The sequence below is a fragment of the Marmota flaviventris genome, chromosome X (genome assembly GCF_047511675.1).
Source record: "Marmota flaviventris isolate mMarFla1 chromosome X, mMarFla1.hap1, whole genome shotgun sequence".
NCBI lineage: Eukaryota > Metazoa > Chordata > Mammalia > Rodentia > Sciuridae > Marmota > Marmota flaviventris.
Window position 1 is genome coordinate 30,738,171 of NC_092518.1, and position 16,967 is coordinate 30,755,137.

General features: G+C 39.3%; 1 protein-coding gene across 2 annotated transcripts in view; it reads right to left on the minus strand.

Annotated features, from left to right (window-relative positions):
* Window positions 1-16,172, minus strand: part of Dynlt3 (dynein light chain Tctex-type 3) — a 62,819-nt gene extending 46,647 nt beyond the window's left edge. The window contains exons 1-5 of one of the 2 annotated variants that reach the window (XM_027927466.2): window positions 16,094-16,172; window positions 13,616-13,657; window positions 8,859-8,982; window positions 7,632-7,709; window positions 5,496-7,324 (exon numbers count right to left, since the gene is read on the minus strand). In XM_027927466.2, coding sequence (XP_027783267.1) covers window positions 7,248-7,324; window positions 7,632-7,709; window positions 8,859-8,982; window positions 13,616-13,657; window positions 16,094-16,123 — 351 coding nt within the window. In that variant the 5' untranslated portion in view covers window positions 16,124-16,172 and the 3' untranslated portion in view covers window positions 5,496-7,247. Of the gene's footprint in view, window positions 1-5,495; window positions 7,325-7,631; window positions 7,710-8,858; window positions 8,983-13,615; window positions 13,658-16,093 lie in introns of those variants that run through there. The other variant, XM_027927467.2, reaches the window with a different exon arrangement.
* Between the last annotated feature and the right edge of the window lie 795 nt (window positions 16,173-16,967).

Here is a 16,967-nt window from a genome sequence, read left to right on the forward strand (position 1 = left end):
CTCCTGAGCCACGGGGATTAGAGGTGCCTGGCTACTTGACTTTTATTATATTGTAATGCTTTACATGAAAAAACGTATTCATGTGTTGTGTGATTGAAATTGTTAAAAAATTAATATGTAATTCCTTAACTATTTCAAACCATTTAAGACATAAAAAATAAAAAGTGATACTTCCATTTTCTCCTCCATAATTCATCCCTTCTTTTGGTGGATATTTTAGTTGCTTTCACTTTTTAATTTGTTATTACAAACAACATTGCAAAGAAAATTCTTGTTTGCTTTTATCCTTTTTCCACTCATGTTTCTTTAGTATACAATGGTTACGTGATATAAGCAATTAAAAAATTTGATAGATGCTGTCAAATTGCCTTCCAAAAGAGTGTACAGTGATTTATAGAACATTATTCCTGTGCTAACTCTCTGGTCTACGTTATTATGGCTGCAACAATAGCAGCCACACCCAGACATATTGAGTTGGCCTGAAGCCCAGACCATAGCTGACTTCATCTCCTACCCTTTGCCTATTGGCCATTGGTGGAACAAGTACATCTGACCGGATTAGCCAATCAGTGGAGGAGTTGGGAGGGGAGGATCGTGATGGAAGAAGCCTAGATTTGCAGAAACGGAGACAAACTGATGGCCCATGGTCTGTATGGAACTCACAGCCATGGTTTTTGTTTTGTTTTGTTTTTGCCTGCATAATGCTGGGTACTCAGTGTTTTAAAAAATCAGAATCATTGCCAAGTGTTAAGGGAGCAGGGCTGAATCTCCACTTATATTTTCTTTCATATAGTTCTCCATGTACAGAATAGTGACATGGAAAAAAATTCATATAACATTCTTGATATTTCTTTTTTGGGGGGTGGGAGGTAACCAGGGATTGAACTCAGGGCACTCAACCACTGAGCCACATCCCTAGCCCTATTTTGTATTTTGTTTAGAGACAGGGGCTCACTGAGTTGCTTAGGTCCTCGCTTTTGCTGAGGCTGGCTTTGAACTCTCAATCCTCCTGCCTCAGCCTCCTGAGCTGCTGGGATTACAGGCATGCACCACAGCACCTGGCTACATTCTTGTTATTTCTTTACTCCCTGACTCACACCTTCCCTGGGAGGTAGAGTGGCTTCCTCTTCTCTCTCTCTTTGTAGCTGGCTCCCCAGAAAGAACAAGTTGCTACCTTCAACTTAGATTCTAATCTAATTCTGGACTTTACAATGAGAAAGACCAGTTTGAAAGAAAAGTGGCGCAGGACTGATCACACACACACCTGGGATAACAAGCGGGTTTATTGTCAAGAGCCCGACAAGGCTGCTCTGCACAAAGAGAGGGACAGCAGCAGCAAGGAGGGAGAGCAGCAACTCCCCCTTGAATGTTACCTTTTATAAGCTAGAATCATGGCTGAGCGCTAGGGGCAGGTTTAGTCTTGACTGACATAGTGAGCATCCCCTGATCTTGTGGAAGGCAAATTTGTTTCTTGGGGAACAGAGACAGGCAGTTTTCCTGTCTCTCAGAGGGGGAACAGGGAAACTGGCATGTCCCTTTATCTTCTCAAGGAGAGAACAGGGAGAGACCAGCAGGTCTCTAGGCCAGTAGGTTTTATCTCAGGCATATGAACAGTATTCATAAAGTGGGGGTTGGGGAAAGGAAGATGGCTGCAATTATGCTAACACAGTTACCTTTAGAGAAGTCTCATTCTGGAGCAGAGAGGTAATATTTTGATATTAATCTATTTTTCTCCTTATGTTTTTTTAATTGATACAGAACTAAAGTAGGAAACAAGTATTTATTGGGCCTCCTTAAGCCTAAATATCAGTGTTTAAAAATACTGAGATTCCAAAATAGATTTTTTTCACACCATAATCAATAGTTGTGATTTTTTTTTCTTTTTGGTAACTGGAAGATTGGGCAACCCTGAGTCTTTATTGCTAACTGGTGACCATGGCTGGAGCTGAGATATAGCTTCCCTTTTGGATGGGACACATGTTATCCAACTCATCACTGCCCTAGCTATTCCCTATTATTATTTTTTTAAAAAGAGAGAGAGAGAGAGAGAGAGAGAGGGGGAGAGGGAGGGAGAATTTTTTAATATTTATTTTTTAGCTTTCAGTGGACACAACATCTTTTATTTTATTTGTAAGTGGTGCTGAGGATCGAACCCAGCGCCCCGCACATGCCAGGCAAGTGCATTACCACTTGAGCCACATCCCCAGCCCTCTCTATTATTTTTCTAATACTTCTACTGAAAGTCCACTGACATTTAGCACCAATATGGTGATAGAGTTGTGGCATACTGAGTAGCATCCCCTTCCCCAAAGAAATCCACATTCTAATTCTCGAAACCTGTGAATATGATCATTTCAAAAGGAATTTTGCATAAGTGATTAAAAACTCTGGGGTGGAATAAAACCCTGGGTGTGGCCAATGTAATCACAAGGTTTCTAATAAGGAAAAGATGAAAGCAGGAGGCTCCAAGTCACATAAGGAATCAGAGGTCAGAGAAGACGAATCTGAAGATGCTACACTGCTGGCTTTGAAGATGCAGGAACAAATCACCCACCAAGGAATGCAAATAGCTTCTAGAAATGAGAAAAGACAGGAAAAAGAATTCTTAGAGCCTCCAGAAGGAATGTGGCCCTGTCTACATGTTGATTTTAGTCTGCTAAACCATTTTGGACTTCAGAGCTCCAGAACTGTAAACAAATAAACTTGTATGCTTTTTTTTAAGTATTTATTTTTTAGTTGTAGTTGGACACAATACCGTTATTTTATTTATTTATTTTTATGTGGTGCTGAGGATTGAACCCAGGGCCTCACATGTGCTAGGCAAGTGCTTTACTGCTGAGCCACAACCCCAGCCCTAAACTTATATGCTTTTGGTCACCACATTTAAACAGCAAAGGAGGCTAATCCAAGTGCAAAGGAAAAAGTCAAATTCTTATACCCATATCTCTATTACAAGAAGGAAAACTAGATCAAGATGGCTACATATTTCAGTAATGTGACAGAGCATTTATTTGTGGAAGGGTAGTGAACATTGTTGTTTACCCAGCACCCAATACTCATCTCACTTTTCATTAAAAGTACCCTGATTTTTGTTGAAATATTTGACCCCCTCACATGTCTGAAGCACTTTCAGGAAAACTAGCCCTTCTCTGATCTAATTGTAATTCTATCCTTGCTAGGATGAATCATTCGAGAGCTCAGATTTAAGGTCAATGTGTAGAATTTTCCAGATTATGAAATTGACATTTCTGGGCATATGACCTAATTTTGACCAAGGCATAAAATTCTCTAACATAGATAGGGGGAACTTTGAAGGAATTTTTCCATATGGTCTCATCTTTTAAGGATTGCAGAAGTGGAGGTGGTTGCCCATGTTTTGCCTCCTACATGGAACACACATCCAATACCAGTGGTGCTGCACATGTCTATAGAAAGTTCCAGCTTTATCTGAGATCCTTAGAAACCATTTTGGGAAGAGACTTTTTTCTTTTTGTAGTGCTGGGGATTTGTACATGTGAGGCAGGTACTCTACCAACTGAGCTATATCCCCAGCCTGAGACATTCTCCATGAAGTAATTAGGGGCCATTTCTAGGTAGGCCTAGATTGTCGATATATTATACATATCCAAGGATGACATAGAGAGACATGAAATGGGACCATAGAGAGAACTAAGGTGTTTGCCACTGGTCAAGATGGCCTAGAATCTCCTGGACCAGTGAAGTTAATGGCCATCTAAATCTTCTAAGGAATGAATATTTAGGATCCTTGCATAGAAATTTTCATAAGTGTGCAAACCTAACTTTACAAAATTACTTGACACTGGACCTATAATCCTCTTCAGTTAAAAATATAGCTCCACCTTCTTAAATGAATTAACCTTGGGTAGTTTTACATGGGGTAAAAATTTCAATTAATCTCTCAAACTTTGGCGTTGGTACATGCCATAAGAATGACCTAATTCCACTGGGCGCTGTGGTGCACATACCTGTAATCCCAGAGACTCAGGAGGCTGAGGCAGGAGGATCATGAGTTCAAAGCCAGCCTCAGCAATTTAGCAAGACCTTCAGCAACTTAGCGAGAACCTCTCTCAAAATAAAATATTTTTTATTTTGGGGAAGTGGCTCAGTGGGTAAGCACCAATGGGGTTCAGTTCCCAGTAAAATACTTAATTCCTTTACCATAAGCCATAGATTTTTCTTTTTTTTTTTAATTTTATTATAAGAAATTTAGTATTATTTAAACTTTTTTTTAAAGAGAGAGAGATAGATAATTTTTTTTAATATTTATTTTTTAGTTTTCGGCAGAGACAACATCTTTGTTTGTATGTGGTGCTGAGGATCGAACCCGGGCCGCACACATGCCAGGCGAGCGCGCTACCACTTGAGCCACATCCCCAGCCCCATAGATTTTTCTTGCACTTTTAAATAATTGTTATCAGTGGGGCGCAGCGGTGCACGCCTTTAATCCCAGCAGTTCAGAAGGCTGAGGCAGGAGGATGGAGAGTTCAAGCCAGCCTCAGCAAAAGCGAGGTGCTAAGTAATTCAGTGAGATCCTGTCTCTAAATAAAATACAAAATGGGGCTGGGGATGGGGCTTAGTGGTTGAGTGCCCCTGAGTTCAATCCCCAGAACCCCCCATCAAAAAAAAAAAAAAAAAACTGTTATCAAGAATAGAAAACTGGGCTGGGGATGTGGCTCAAGCGGTAGCGCGCTCGCCTGGCATGCGTGTGGCCCGGGTTCGATCCTCAGCACCACATACAAACAAAGATGTTGTGTCCGCCGAAAACTAAAAAATAAATATTAAAAATTCTCTCTCTCTCTCTCCCCCTCCCTCCCTCCCCCCCTCCCTCCCTCTCTCACTCTATCTTTAAAAAAAAAAAAAAGAATAGAAAACTATTTTTACTCAAACTTTGAAATTACAACCCTAAACATCCTAAGATTATTTTAGAAATATGATGATTAGTGCAGGTGGTAAAAGTATGTTCAGTGATGCATAATTAGATTACACCCAACTAGAAAAGAACCGAAAAGTACTTTTTACTACAGAAATGTAATGAGATGTTGCCACCATTTAGGCAGTATACTGCTACTTTACAAATGTAAAATTATAGCTTTACAAAAATTCCAGTTAGTACTTACATTTGAATACCCTAATTTTGCATGCTTAAAGTCCTTAATTTAAAAAAAAAAAATAGCAACAACTCAAATGCAAGTTGACAAACAGCACAAAATTCTTGGCCAAAAATAATCATTAAAAGCTAATAAATAGTTAGAGAACAAATTTTACAATAACTTCTTAAAATAGAAAAGGCATAAAATAGAAGCTATTAGTGATGTCATAATGGTGAATACTGAATTTGGGTTGCCATTTTAATGGCATAATATATTTATGTGGCCCCTTATTCATTTTTTGTCCCTGTTTCTCCTGTTTAGAATTTCTTAGAGTTAGCATAATGCTATTTCTTTAACTACTGAATAATCAATCAGAAGCAAAAGTATAGCACAGGAAGATAATCTTTATTATACTTTAACTAGAAATAGAGCAGATAGCAAGATCACGAGGTATAATTGATTTTTTTTTGAAACCAGGCTTCAACGACAATAATCAAAAACAATCCTTAAGTGCACAGATATTTTGGTCACTATTATAATCTTCAGGGGCACAAAAGCCAGCAGCATAATAGAACATAAAGGTAATGACTCAGAATTTCTGATTGTCAAAAACACAGGTCACTGCATTAAAAACTATCCTTGTACTTTTTTGTGGTGCTGGGGATGGAACCCAGGTTCTCATACATTGTAGGTAAGTGCTCTACCAGTGAGCTATACCCCCAGCCCCTTGTATTTTCTTAAACTTCTTCTTAAACATTGCACAGTTCTTCAGCAAAATAGCAACCATATACATAGCATTCCTAGAAGAATACTGCCTTAATGCTAAACTTTTCTTTTCCCTAAAAATTCACTAAATCATGATTCCAGTCTCTGCATGTATTAGTGTTAGTGGCAGTATGCAAAATTGATTTTGTTTTCAAGGTTATATAGCAGATTGACTTTACATTTGGTGGCCAGCTGTGTACCCTAATTCTTCTTTAATTTTAACTACACTTCATAAACCCTGAGATATTAGATAACCTGCTAATGATTGTATACTTTTAATTTGTACTTTACTCCGCTCAATTTATATCCCACATAATAAGTATTTAAAACTATTTACAGATGTTTGTAAGTAAAGCAATGATAAAATTTACTACTTGTATAGTTAAGACTACTAATAAGGCCTTTAATTAAGAGTTGCATATTATATGCATTTTTAAATTGCTAGGAGCAACTCTTAAAATGACATCTATAGTTCTGTCACCAATAAGTGCTTTGCATTTTGCTTACTTCTACCTGGGTAACCAGACTTGGTTTCCTCCCCTCTTGTAAAACAACTCTTTTTTTTTTTTCATCCCCAAACAAATGCTACTTTTCCCACTGAACAGCTGCCAAAAGGAACTTAGTGTGTGAACAGCACATTGGTAAGTATAATGCCTAGCAGAGAAATATGCTCCTACCAGGCATGCAGTAAATGCTTGTTCCACATGGAATGAGTAGATTGTAAGGCAGTTGTCTGACTCATATGCTGTACCTAATTTTGCTTAACTAGGAAAGTCAGGTTATCAGATCGAACTCAACCTTTAGTGTAAATCCAAAAAAAAAATTGAAATTAAAAAAAATGGATTCACCAATTCTCAGAAAAAGTAGACAGGTAAATCATAACTGCTACTATAACATTAGTTGATTTAAAAAAAGGAGCAAAAATACCTTCCATTAAGTATTACGTACAACTAAGCGAGGGGAAGAAATAAAAAACTCAGAGGTGTTAGCTAATTCATTTCTTCTCTACATTCATCCTTGTAGCTTTTTTGCTCAAATATTTATCCCTGTTAAGTAAGTACTGTAGCTGAAAGATACATGATAATGTTGGTGAAAAGCTGGTGTAGGTACAAGATCATATTTGGATGTCATGCCGTATTTCTGCATTTACTTTTTGCTAACATTCAGTTTTTCTTATTTCAATGATGCTGTATAGAGTATGAGATAATCTGCCAATTTACAATGAGACTGCTTGCTTATAATACTCAGTTTCTGTTGATAGCTTGCACACTTGTCGTCTAGCATATTAATAAGTTAACTATGACTCCTGTTTAGAAAGGATACACTGACAAAGTCTTAAGTGAATGGCTTTAGTCTAGCATATTTAGTTGGTTACAGGACAATTGCAATGGCAAAAACATTAACAATGCAGTTCATGGTTCGGTTCTCCCATCTTACAGTACAGGTTCCTGAAAACACACAAGAAAAGGTCTTTGATATATCAGCAGCAAAATATCTAAATAACCAGGGGGTGGGGGGAAAACACACACACACACACACACTTACACGCATATGCACATTTTTCATAGATGTTAATATCATTTATTCCCTTCAACCTGTTATATCTTCACATTTCATACTGGTCTGAAGTCATACTTGTGACTAGGTACAAAGCCATTCTGTTGATAAGATCTTTTCAGGATTTAATTAGAGCCAAATAAGCATTTGACTTTGCTGACACTTTGATTTTGTATGAATCAGCTTAAGATCTCTTACCATCAGATGTGGTATCCCAAAAACATGAGCTGGCAGTGTGGAAGCCATATGCACTCCTCTGGACCACTGCACAGGTCACTGCAAAAACAGTCACAAAATGAGGACACTTACAGACAGAGGAAAGACCCAAGATTGAAGTGACTTCAAAGTTATAAAAACTGAAAAAAAATAACAGAAAATGATGCAGCCAGTGGACTGGAAAAAAAAGGTCTCTCATCCTTTATCTACTCTCATGATTTAAACCCCACTGAATCTAGTCAGTTTGTGGGCCATTGCTATAATAATTTGCAACAGTATTATAGAGAAATTCTGGGTCAAGTTGTGTGGTTTGTATCATAGGCAAAATTTGGACACAGAAATGCAGGAAGTAGGGCACAGTGGCACACACTTGTGATTCCAGGAGTTTAGGAGGCTGAGGCAGGAGGATCACAAGTTCAAAGCCAGCCTCAGCAATTTAGTGAGGCCCTAGGCAACTCAGCAAACCCTGTCTCTAAATAAAAATATTTTAAAAAGGGCTGTGAATGTGGCCCAGTGGTTAATTACCCCTGGGTACAATCCCTAGTACCAAAAAAAAATTGCAAAAAATATTTCACTTTACAGTGAATATGTGGAACTTCACAGTCCTACATAGAGGCATGGGATTACTAGAAGGAAGGCAGAGGGATTATGGGGGCCTCAGTGGAAAGAGAACTGATGCAAATGTGAAGGGTAGCTCCCCAAGCCAAGGATACTTTTTTGTGCAGTGAAAGAGCTCCACCTTTTATATACACACACATATACACATATGTGTATGTATACATATATAATTACATATGTAGTATATACACATATGTGGTATGTAAAAAATGTGTAAAACATATATTATTTTTTTGGAGCAGGGAGGATACTGGAGATTGAACTCAGGGACACTTTGCCACTGAGCTATATCACCAGCTCTTTTTAGTTTTTACTTTGAGACAGGGATTCGCTAAGTTGCTTGGGGCCTCATTGAGTTGCTAAGGCTGACCTCAAACTTTCGATCCTCCTGAGTCACTAGGATTATAGACGTGCATCACCATGCCTACCTAGGTGTGATTATATATTATCATTAAATGAATAAGTCAGGATTCCTTCATATTTTATTAGTATCTACCTTCAGTGCCTACTATTCATATTCATTCTCAAAATTCATAGAAATTCCCAAGGACAAAGGTGCGTGAACTAGTGAGGAAGGACACTGATACTTACCAATATATTTATAAGCTTTTCCCAGCTTAACCAAATGTGTTAGGGACTGCTCCACTATGCTTGCAGTCCACTGGTTGATGTTGTTCTGATTATAATCCTCACCTCCTAAGACCCCATCCACACACTAGAAGGGCAGAGAACAGCTAAAATTAGCCAAAACCAACACATTTGACACAAATTGCAACAATTTATTCAAAGCATAAAATACACGTATGACCCAAGAAGGTATCTCAGAAAATATGCATCTGTAAATATTTATTAGGCGCTGTCACTAATTGCTTAAGCATTTTGAAAGCATTTACACAAGCATTATCTCACTCCATGATATACTCTGGGTCATATTAAAGATAAATATGCCAAGGCTCTGTGGTAAAGAATTTACTCTAGCAAAAACGCTAATAAAAGAAATCCAATATCTATAACACAAGAAAGACTAATCATAGATGATAAGTTGTGTCATAAAAGGATTACAGGGTAGGGAGGGGATTAAAAGAAGGTGATATTAATTGGTTGAAGAGTGGCTTTGAAACAGCTGGGACTTAACTAGGACCCAGATGCTAGAAACAAAGGCTGGAACTAATTTAAAAACATAATTCTCATGTATAATAATTAAATTCTCATTCATACTATGTAATTGCTTAGCTATAATGCAACCAGCACACCTGCCAATGACAATAAATAAAGATGCTCTAGAAAGCGAAAGTCTAATAATTTCCCATAATGCTTACTTGCATCCACTTCTGATACCTGACTAAGAGCACTGGCTGTAGTATCACAATCCTAGGTTTTAAAGGCCAGCTCTGTACCTACCCATTTTGTGATTTTAGCAAGTGACTTATCACCTTCAAATCCCTAAATTTCCTAATCCTTACAGGAGAAATAACAACATCATCTTATCAGGTTGTTGAGAGGATGAAATGAGATAATGAACTCAAATGAGATAATGAACTATGCTCAAACACAGTGCCTGGCACATAAATAACTATTATTATGATTATTATCATTATTGCTGCCAGCTATTGTTTTGGTTTTTTTTTTTTTTCCTTTTGGTACCGGAGATTGAACCCAGGGGAACTTAACCACTGAACAAAATCCCCAACAACCCCCTTTTTTAATTTAGAGACAAGATGTCACTAAGTTGCCTAGGGCCTTGCTAAACTGCTCAGACTGGTTTTGAACTTGATATCCTCCTGCCTCAGCCTCTAGAGTCCCTGGGATTACAGGCATGTGCCACCTTGCCCAGCTCCACTGCCATTGCTTATATTCAAATAATAGAGTCTGGAACACGAAGCACTCATTCACTTTTAGAATCTAACTTAACACCCGCACAAGTGCACATGCTTTCATTTACGACTTCTAAGTAATACAGCATGCTACTCAATATAGAATCTTAAGCTGGATAATATAAAATCTTTGGAGGATTGTGAGTTCAAAGCCAGCCTCAGCAATTTAGTGAGGCCATAACCAACTTAGCAAGACCCTTCTCAAAATAAAAAAAATTAAAAAATAAAAAGGGCTGGGGATGTGACTCAGTGGTTAAGTGGCCCTGGGTTCAGTCCTCGGTATTAAAAAAAAAAAACAAAACTCATTACTAATAATACGATGCAAAAAGAGAAATTAAATAATTTAGAGGTGCTGACAAAAGTAATGTGGCCCAAATTATTCTCCATGACAAAGTAAAAGGAACAGTAGCACAGGGTTTTAAGGGTCAGCAGAACATGGTTTTAATTCTGGCTTTACCATTACCAAAGCTGATGATCTTTTTTTTTTTTTTCTGTTATGAAAAATTAGGGGAATATTTTATTTTATTTTTTATTTTTTTGGACTGTGCAAAACTTTTCCTCCTGTAGATGCCTTTCCTTAATGGGGAAAGTAAGGACACTCATTTTCTTTTGGATTATCTGAAAGAATCACTCCAATTTCAGCTCTAAACAATAGAAAACACTGTGTGGATGTGGGTCCTACTGTCAATAGCCCTCCTAATTACAATTAACTAATATTTAGCCTAACTAATTACCAGGAGGCCTACCAGGCAATGAGGTTCTTAAACAGATCTGCATTCTCATGGTCAATCTCAGGACAGGGGCACATAGCAGGTAGTCAATAAATGTTTGTTGTTGAAACAATATTGGCTTTGATATACTCTTTGGACATTCCAAATCAAATACACTTTAGACTAAGTTCCAACTTAGTTTCATTTGTAACTCATTCTTTCTTTAAGGATGTTTTTGGGGAATTCTAGTTTAACAATGAATAAAATGCATGTGTATAACCAATAAATGAGTGGCTCTTAGAGTTCAGTAGAAAAAAAATATATTGGTGTGAGGGCTCAGAGCAAGGAATTGAAAAAAATAAGATGAGCAAGAGATAAGGAAAACAGAAATAACTGCTGAAATTATGTAATTGTCTAGGAAGTACTAAAATGTTTTAATACAGAGCTTATTCTCGAGCTTTTCCAGTGCCTCAATGGAAATGTTTCAATGGCAGGAAAAAGTTGGCTTATGGGAAGAAAGGAGGAGGTTCTTTTGATTCAAAAATAGACTATTAAAGTAATAGACAAAGAGTGGCCTCCCCACCCTTGCCTTTCCAGTCCCTTTTCCCATTCTCCAGAGGAAAATACCTTCAGTGTATAATTATGTTTATTTCTTCTAAAGGTTACTTACATTATTTCCAAATAACATTTATATCATTCTGCAAGGGAAATACTGGGAATTTAACTGCTTTACAACCCAGTTACATCCAGTCTTTATTTTGATATAGTCTCACTAAATTGCTGAGGCTGGCCTCAAACTTGTGATCCTTCTGACTTAGCCTTCCAAGTCACTGGATCCCAGGCATGTACCATGGCACATAGCTATATCACCATTTCTTCACTTATGAATTACTGATAATATCCATGAGAAATCCTGCCATGATAGGTGAAAATTTAGTTCCCCCAGGCCACCTGGTGTCTTCCTCCCATGCCCTTCTCTTAAGACAGTGAATTTAATATTGTTATTCAATATATTTACACTGTTAGGACTAAGTTTCATTTCTATTCCTGACAGTTCCTTGTACACAGAGGATTTTTTCTTAACATTCCTAGCCTTTTATCCCACCAGTTTTTCTTTCCCCTGGAGATGGAGGTGAGTTACCTGCTTGGCAGGGGACGACCATTGTTCTACCATTCTCAATTGGGAAAGCCAATCTTCCAGACATGTTGGACTCCGGGTTTTGCTTCTTCTCCACCCAGACCAATGAAAGGCATCAGCCTATAAGTGTTTTTATCTCCCAACTCAAACTTTGCCTTGGATGGCTCTACCAAGGTCTGAACCGAGTGACAGCAAGTAAACAAGCTACATCATCAACCTAGTTTTTATCCATAATAAAAGAGTTTTGTTCTCTTCTAATAACTCTTTTCTCTTTTTATCTGGTTCAGAACTTAGGAAAGGAAGAAAGCACTAATTAAAGGGACCACGCCAAAGACCCCCACATCCTTTCTTTCATGTTCCATTGACTAAGTATGGTCTCTCTTGATATTCCATTTTGAAAAATGAGATTATTATCAATCCTGTCCACCTCCAAAACCTTCCTCATTTCCTTTTCTATCATCAAGGTACTGAAAGCATTTGCATTTAATTTTCATTGATTAAACATTCCTAGGTGATATTGTTCTAATACATGATTCTGAACTATTCAAATATGGCAGGATTTTCAGGTGCCTGTCTAGCCCTTTCAGACATCGAGTTGATCCTTGTTGTACAAGGACAGACCTGTGGGAGCTTGAAGTGAGCTGGATCATCCAGAGCACTCAGGCAGGTGAGGCACTGTCTGGAGGATGTACTGAGGGCACTCCCAGAGGGAGGAGCCAACCAGTCAGGGCCTGCTAGGACACAGGCCTCAACAGTCATACACACAATTCAAGCCTGCCTTTGGAGCCATCTCTCTCTCTCTCTCTCTCTCTCTCTCTCTGGTAGGCCTTGGCAGAGTTAAAGATGACTCAGGACTATTAAAGTGTTCATAAGTACCTTACCTACAGTGTACTCTGTATTGATACCACTAGAATAATTAAATTTCCTCTGCCAGAATTGATTCCCAAAGAGAACTTCCTTTTTGTTTGCCTAACAAAGGACCAGATTTCACGTTTCAAATAGTTTTCTGAAGATTTTGGTTTACCATCACATCAGTGTCTACAAGGTGCTAAAGTGATTATTTTTCCTAGTATATTGTTAAAACAAGCACACAAAGTCAAAGGCAGACATTTCTAGTTTTTTTTTTTTTGCCTATTTGATATAAATCTTTTATTCAAAAGACAGGATTATCAATTTTAGTAAAGTACAAACCATTTTTCTAGACTAAAACAGTTTTTTGTTTGTTTGTTTTGGTACTAGGGATTGAACCCAGGGGTTTTTAACTACCTACCCCCATCCCCAGCCCTTTTTAATATTTTATTTAGAAAGAGGGTCTCTCTGAGTTGTTTAGGGCCTCGATAAGTTGCTGAGGCTGACTTTGAACTCTTGATCCTCCTGCCTCAGCCTCTTGAGCCGGTGGGATTACAGATGTGCACTACCACACCTGGCACTATGACAGTTCTTAAGCATCTCTTTGAGGAAGCTCCAAGATGCCGGACAGCATGTGATAGAATAGAGCAGCACTCCTCTAAAGACTTGGGTGAAAAATTCAAAATCTTGTGTTTAACACTAAGGGTTCTAACTTTGTACTGAACCTCAAAACATACATCAGTGCAGCAAGCCTTGAGATGTACATGTATAACTTACCTCTTTGACGATATTGTGGGCTTCATCAGCATTGAAACCAACCTAAAGGGAAAACCCAAGATAATACTGCTTTCAATACAGGCTTCCTTTTATTTGTAGAGATGATAATACACAGAATCCCTTGACTGGCCTGGACAGGGGAGTGACAGAGACTGTAGTGACAAGGGGCACTTAAAAGTATAGAATTCTCTCCCTACCTTTCCTTCCGAGAGATTCTGAGTCCTTAGGTCAGGGCAGAGCCTAGGCAACTATATCTTTTTGAAAAGTGCTTTGTACTAGCAATTCTGATGAACATTTTAGATGGAGAATCATTGTATTGTAAAGTTGAGGAAATAAGCAGATAAAGATACATGTGTTATAATGGCATTTTATTCAGTCATAAAGAAAAATGAAATTATGTCATTTGCAGGAAAATTGATAGAACTAGAGATCATTATGATATGTGAAATAAGCCAAACTCAGAAGGTCAAGGAAAAGAAAGGTGATTTCATGAGACCAGTAGCATACAGGGAAGAGACCAGGGGGTAGAAAGAGGGGAGGCAGGGGGAAAGTGCCAGGGAGGGATATTGTCCAAATTATGTTGTTATACTGCGTATGTACCAATCTGTAACAACAAATCCCACTATCATATACAACTACAATGCACCAATAAAAATGTGGATGAAAAGAGATATATGTATTATCAGTAATATAAGAAATGGTTTCAGCAGGATGAGAGAATAAAGTGGTCCATGAGAAGAAAATGCTTAATTCGTTATTTTCAGTTTTGTTTTTAACTGACACTAGGTCAAAACATGACTTTCCTGAATTAAAAATTACAACAAAACTTGATCATTCAAAATTATTATCACTTTCATATTGTAAGTTAGTCTGACAACTTAGTCTTTTTGGGGGGAGCAGCTTGCAAGAATCCTGAATTAACAACAATGATCAATGACATTCAAGTGTCCTCAAGAACAGAACTAGGTTATGTGATAAGACTGAAATCTAAACCAAGACACTTCAGGTAATACAAGAATTGTTTCTATGGAGACATTTTTAGGTGCTTTATCATATCAGCATTTTTGTAAAAACCATTATACAAATTAAAGTTACTTCAAACAAGTAAATTCCAAAATTGATTTGAGTATAGATTTAAAATTTTTTTCAACTCAGAATTCCCCAATGACAAAGGAGTAAAATACCCTAAACATTTAGGAGTATTATTTAAAAAAAAGAGTTTGGCCCCACTAAAAATGATCATTTTACTTTAAAAGCACATCCTTATCTACTGTCAGAATTGGCCTATGTATCAAAGGATGCCAGTTTTGCTTCAGTCTGGAAAGCTACCTAACAATAATCTGGATGTACTGAGTGGCCATGGCAACACATGTAATTTTATTTCTTTTTAAATATATGTATTTAGGAAGCAGTACAGGAAAGAACCCTTTCCCTTTGTTGGGGGATATGCCAGCCATATAATTTTCTTGTGCCTCAGATCCTCCCAGCCCTCTCCTCCCACCAAGGGGGATGCTGAGCAAGCCCTCTATCACTGAGCTACATCCCCAGCCCTCAAGTCCTTATTCCTAAAGTTACAGCATTTTACCATTGACCTGTAATTATGCGTGCTACCTGGAACAGAAGTAATTCATTTAAATGTGGTTTTAACTTCTGCAGAAGCCCATATCCTAAAATATCCTAACCTATTCCCATTGGAGCAGAAACCCCTTCCAAGACATCTACAAGGTTTCCTGCTCCATTCCCTACCACTGGACAGAAAATATCTTCATCTATTCCGCCCTTGCCAGCTGTCACAAGTTAGGCTGCAATCCAACAGGCCTCATCTTCCCAGCGGTAACAGTGAAGCGAGAGCTGTAGCTATATAGTCAGAGGCTTTACAAATCGACCATGCCATTCCTGGCAGTTTTAATTTGGAGCATGTCACTGAGTGGCCATGAAAAGTCAGAATCCCCATCAGTAAAAGGAAGCTAACAACTGACATCATGGGATTTCTGGTGAGGCTTAAGAAGCCTGAGTCAGTAAGCAAGGGCTCGTAATCTATAAAGCAACGTCTTTCCAGCCCACCCAGGCCAGAATCTCCAGGATCCCAAGCTGCGGTGCCCGAGGGGCTGCGACACCTGCTCCTAAGGACGCCCAGGGGTGGAGGAAGCTGCTGGAAGACCAGTTTCCCAAGCCCGCCGGCAGACGGGCGACGCCCTCCACCCACGACCCCTCCACAAGCCTCTTCCCCACATCCCCGCCGGGACCCCACCGCCCGACCCTCGCGCTTCCGGCCGCCTCTGCCACCCCGACAATCGGTCCACCCTCAGGATCTCGGGGGCGGGGGGAAGGGGACAGAGAAGGGCGAGGCGTGTCCCCGGCCCCGCGGAGAGGACTCGGGCTCGGAGGACACCGCATCCCAACTCTGCCGATCGCCGGGCAATGGAAGACCACCCGACAGGGACCCCGCATCCAGGCGGGCGGGGCTGAGGGCGGTACCTCCTCGCAGTGGCGATGGTACTCCTCCATGGTGGCGCCGACTCTCCCCGGGGGCGGAGCGACGCGTGGGTCTAACTCCGCGGCCGCGCACTGGCCTCCCGGGAGGCCCCGCCCCCGTTTATGGCCTGGGGCCTTTACCCGCGCAGGCCCCGCCTTTGTGCCGCACAGGAGCTTGGAACACGAAGCAGGCTCCGGGTGACGCGAGTCGTCTGACCCAGGGAGGGGGCCTCCTGGACACCGAGTGTACGTCAGGCCATACGCCTATTCCTTCCTGCTTCCATCTGACCTTTCTGAAAATAAGGAATGCATGTTAAAAAGCTAGGGTTGTGGCCACTGTGGATGACCTAGTGACCCACACAATTGGTTTAGTGCTAAGTGCTGTGGTTATTTTCACATAATTTGTTCATTCACCGTTATCCAACAAATAAGTGTAATTAATGTAGTCACCTACAAGCAACTTTGATTGGTCACTTACTAGCTCTGTTAATTAGAAAACTTACCCCCCCTTCAGATTTCCTACATGAAAACATAATCATAACTATTTCACCACTGTTTGCAAGGATCAAATGAGATGCTACTTGCGAAACTCCTAAAGCAGATGCTCCCTTCTTGCTCCAAGACTGTGCATAAAGAAATATATTACTTACAAGAAAGAAGGAACAAATATCCGAAATTGCAAACCTTAGCAGATGCACAATACCTACATTTATTTAAAATTTTCTAAGTTCTAGATGACCCTAAATATTTCTTCAAAACCTCAGTAATCCAGAAGGTTTGATTTTTCTCTTATTACTTTTTTCAAGATGAAACTGAGGTACAGAGAATTTAAATAACTTGTCCAAGGTCATGCATTCAGCAAGTGGTAGAAAAGAGG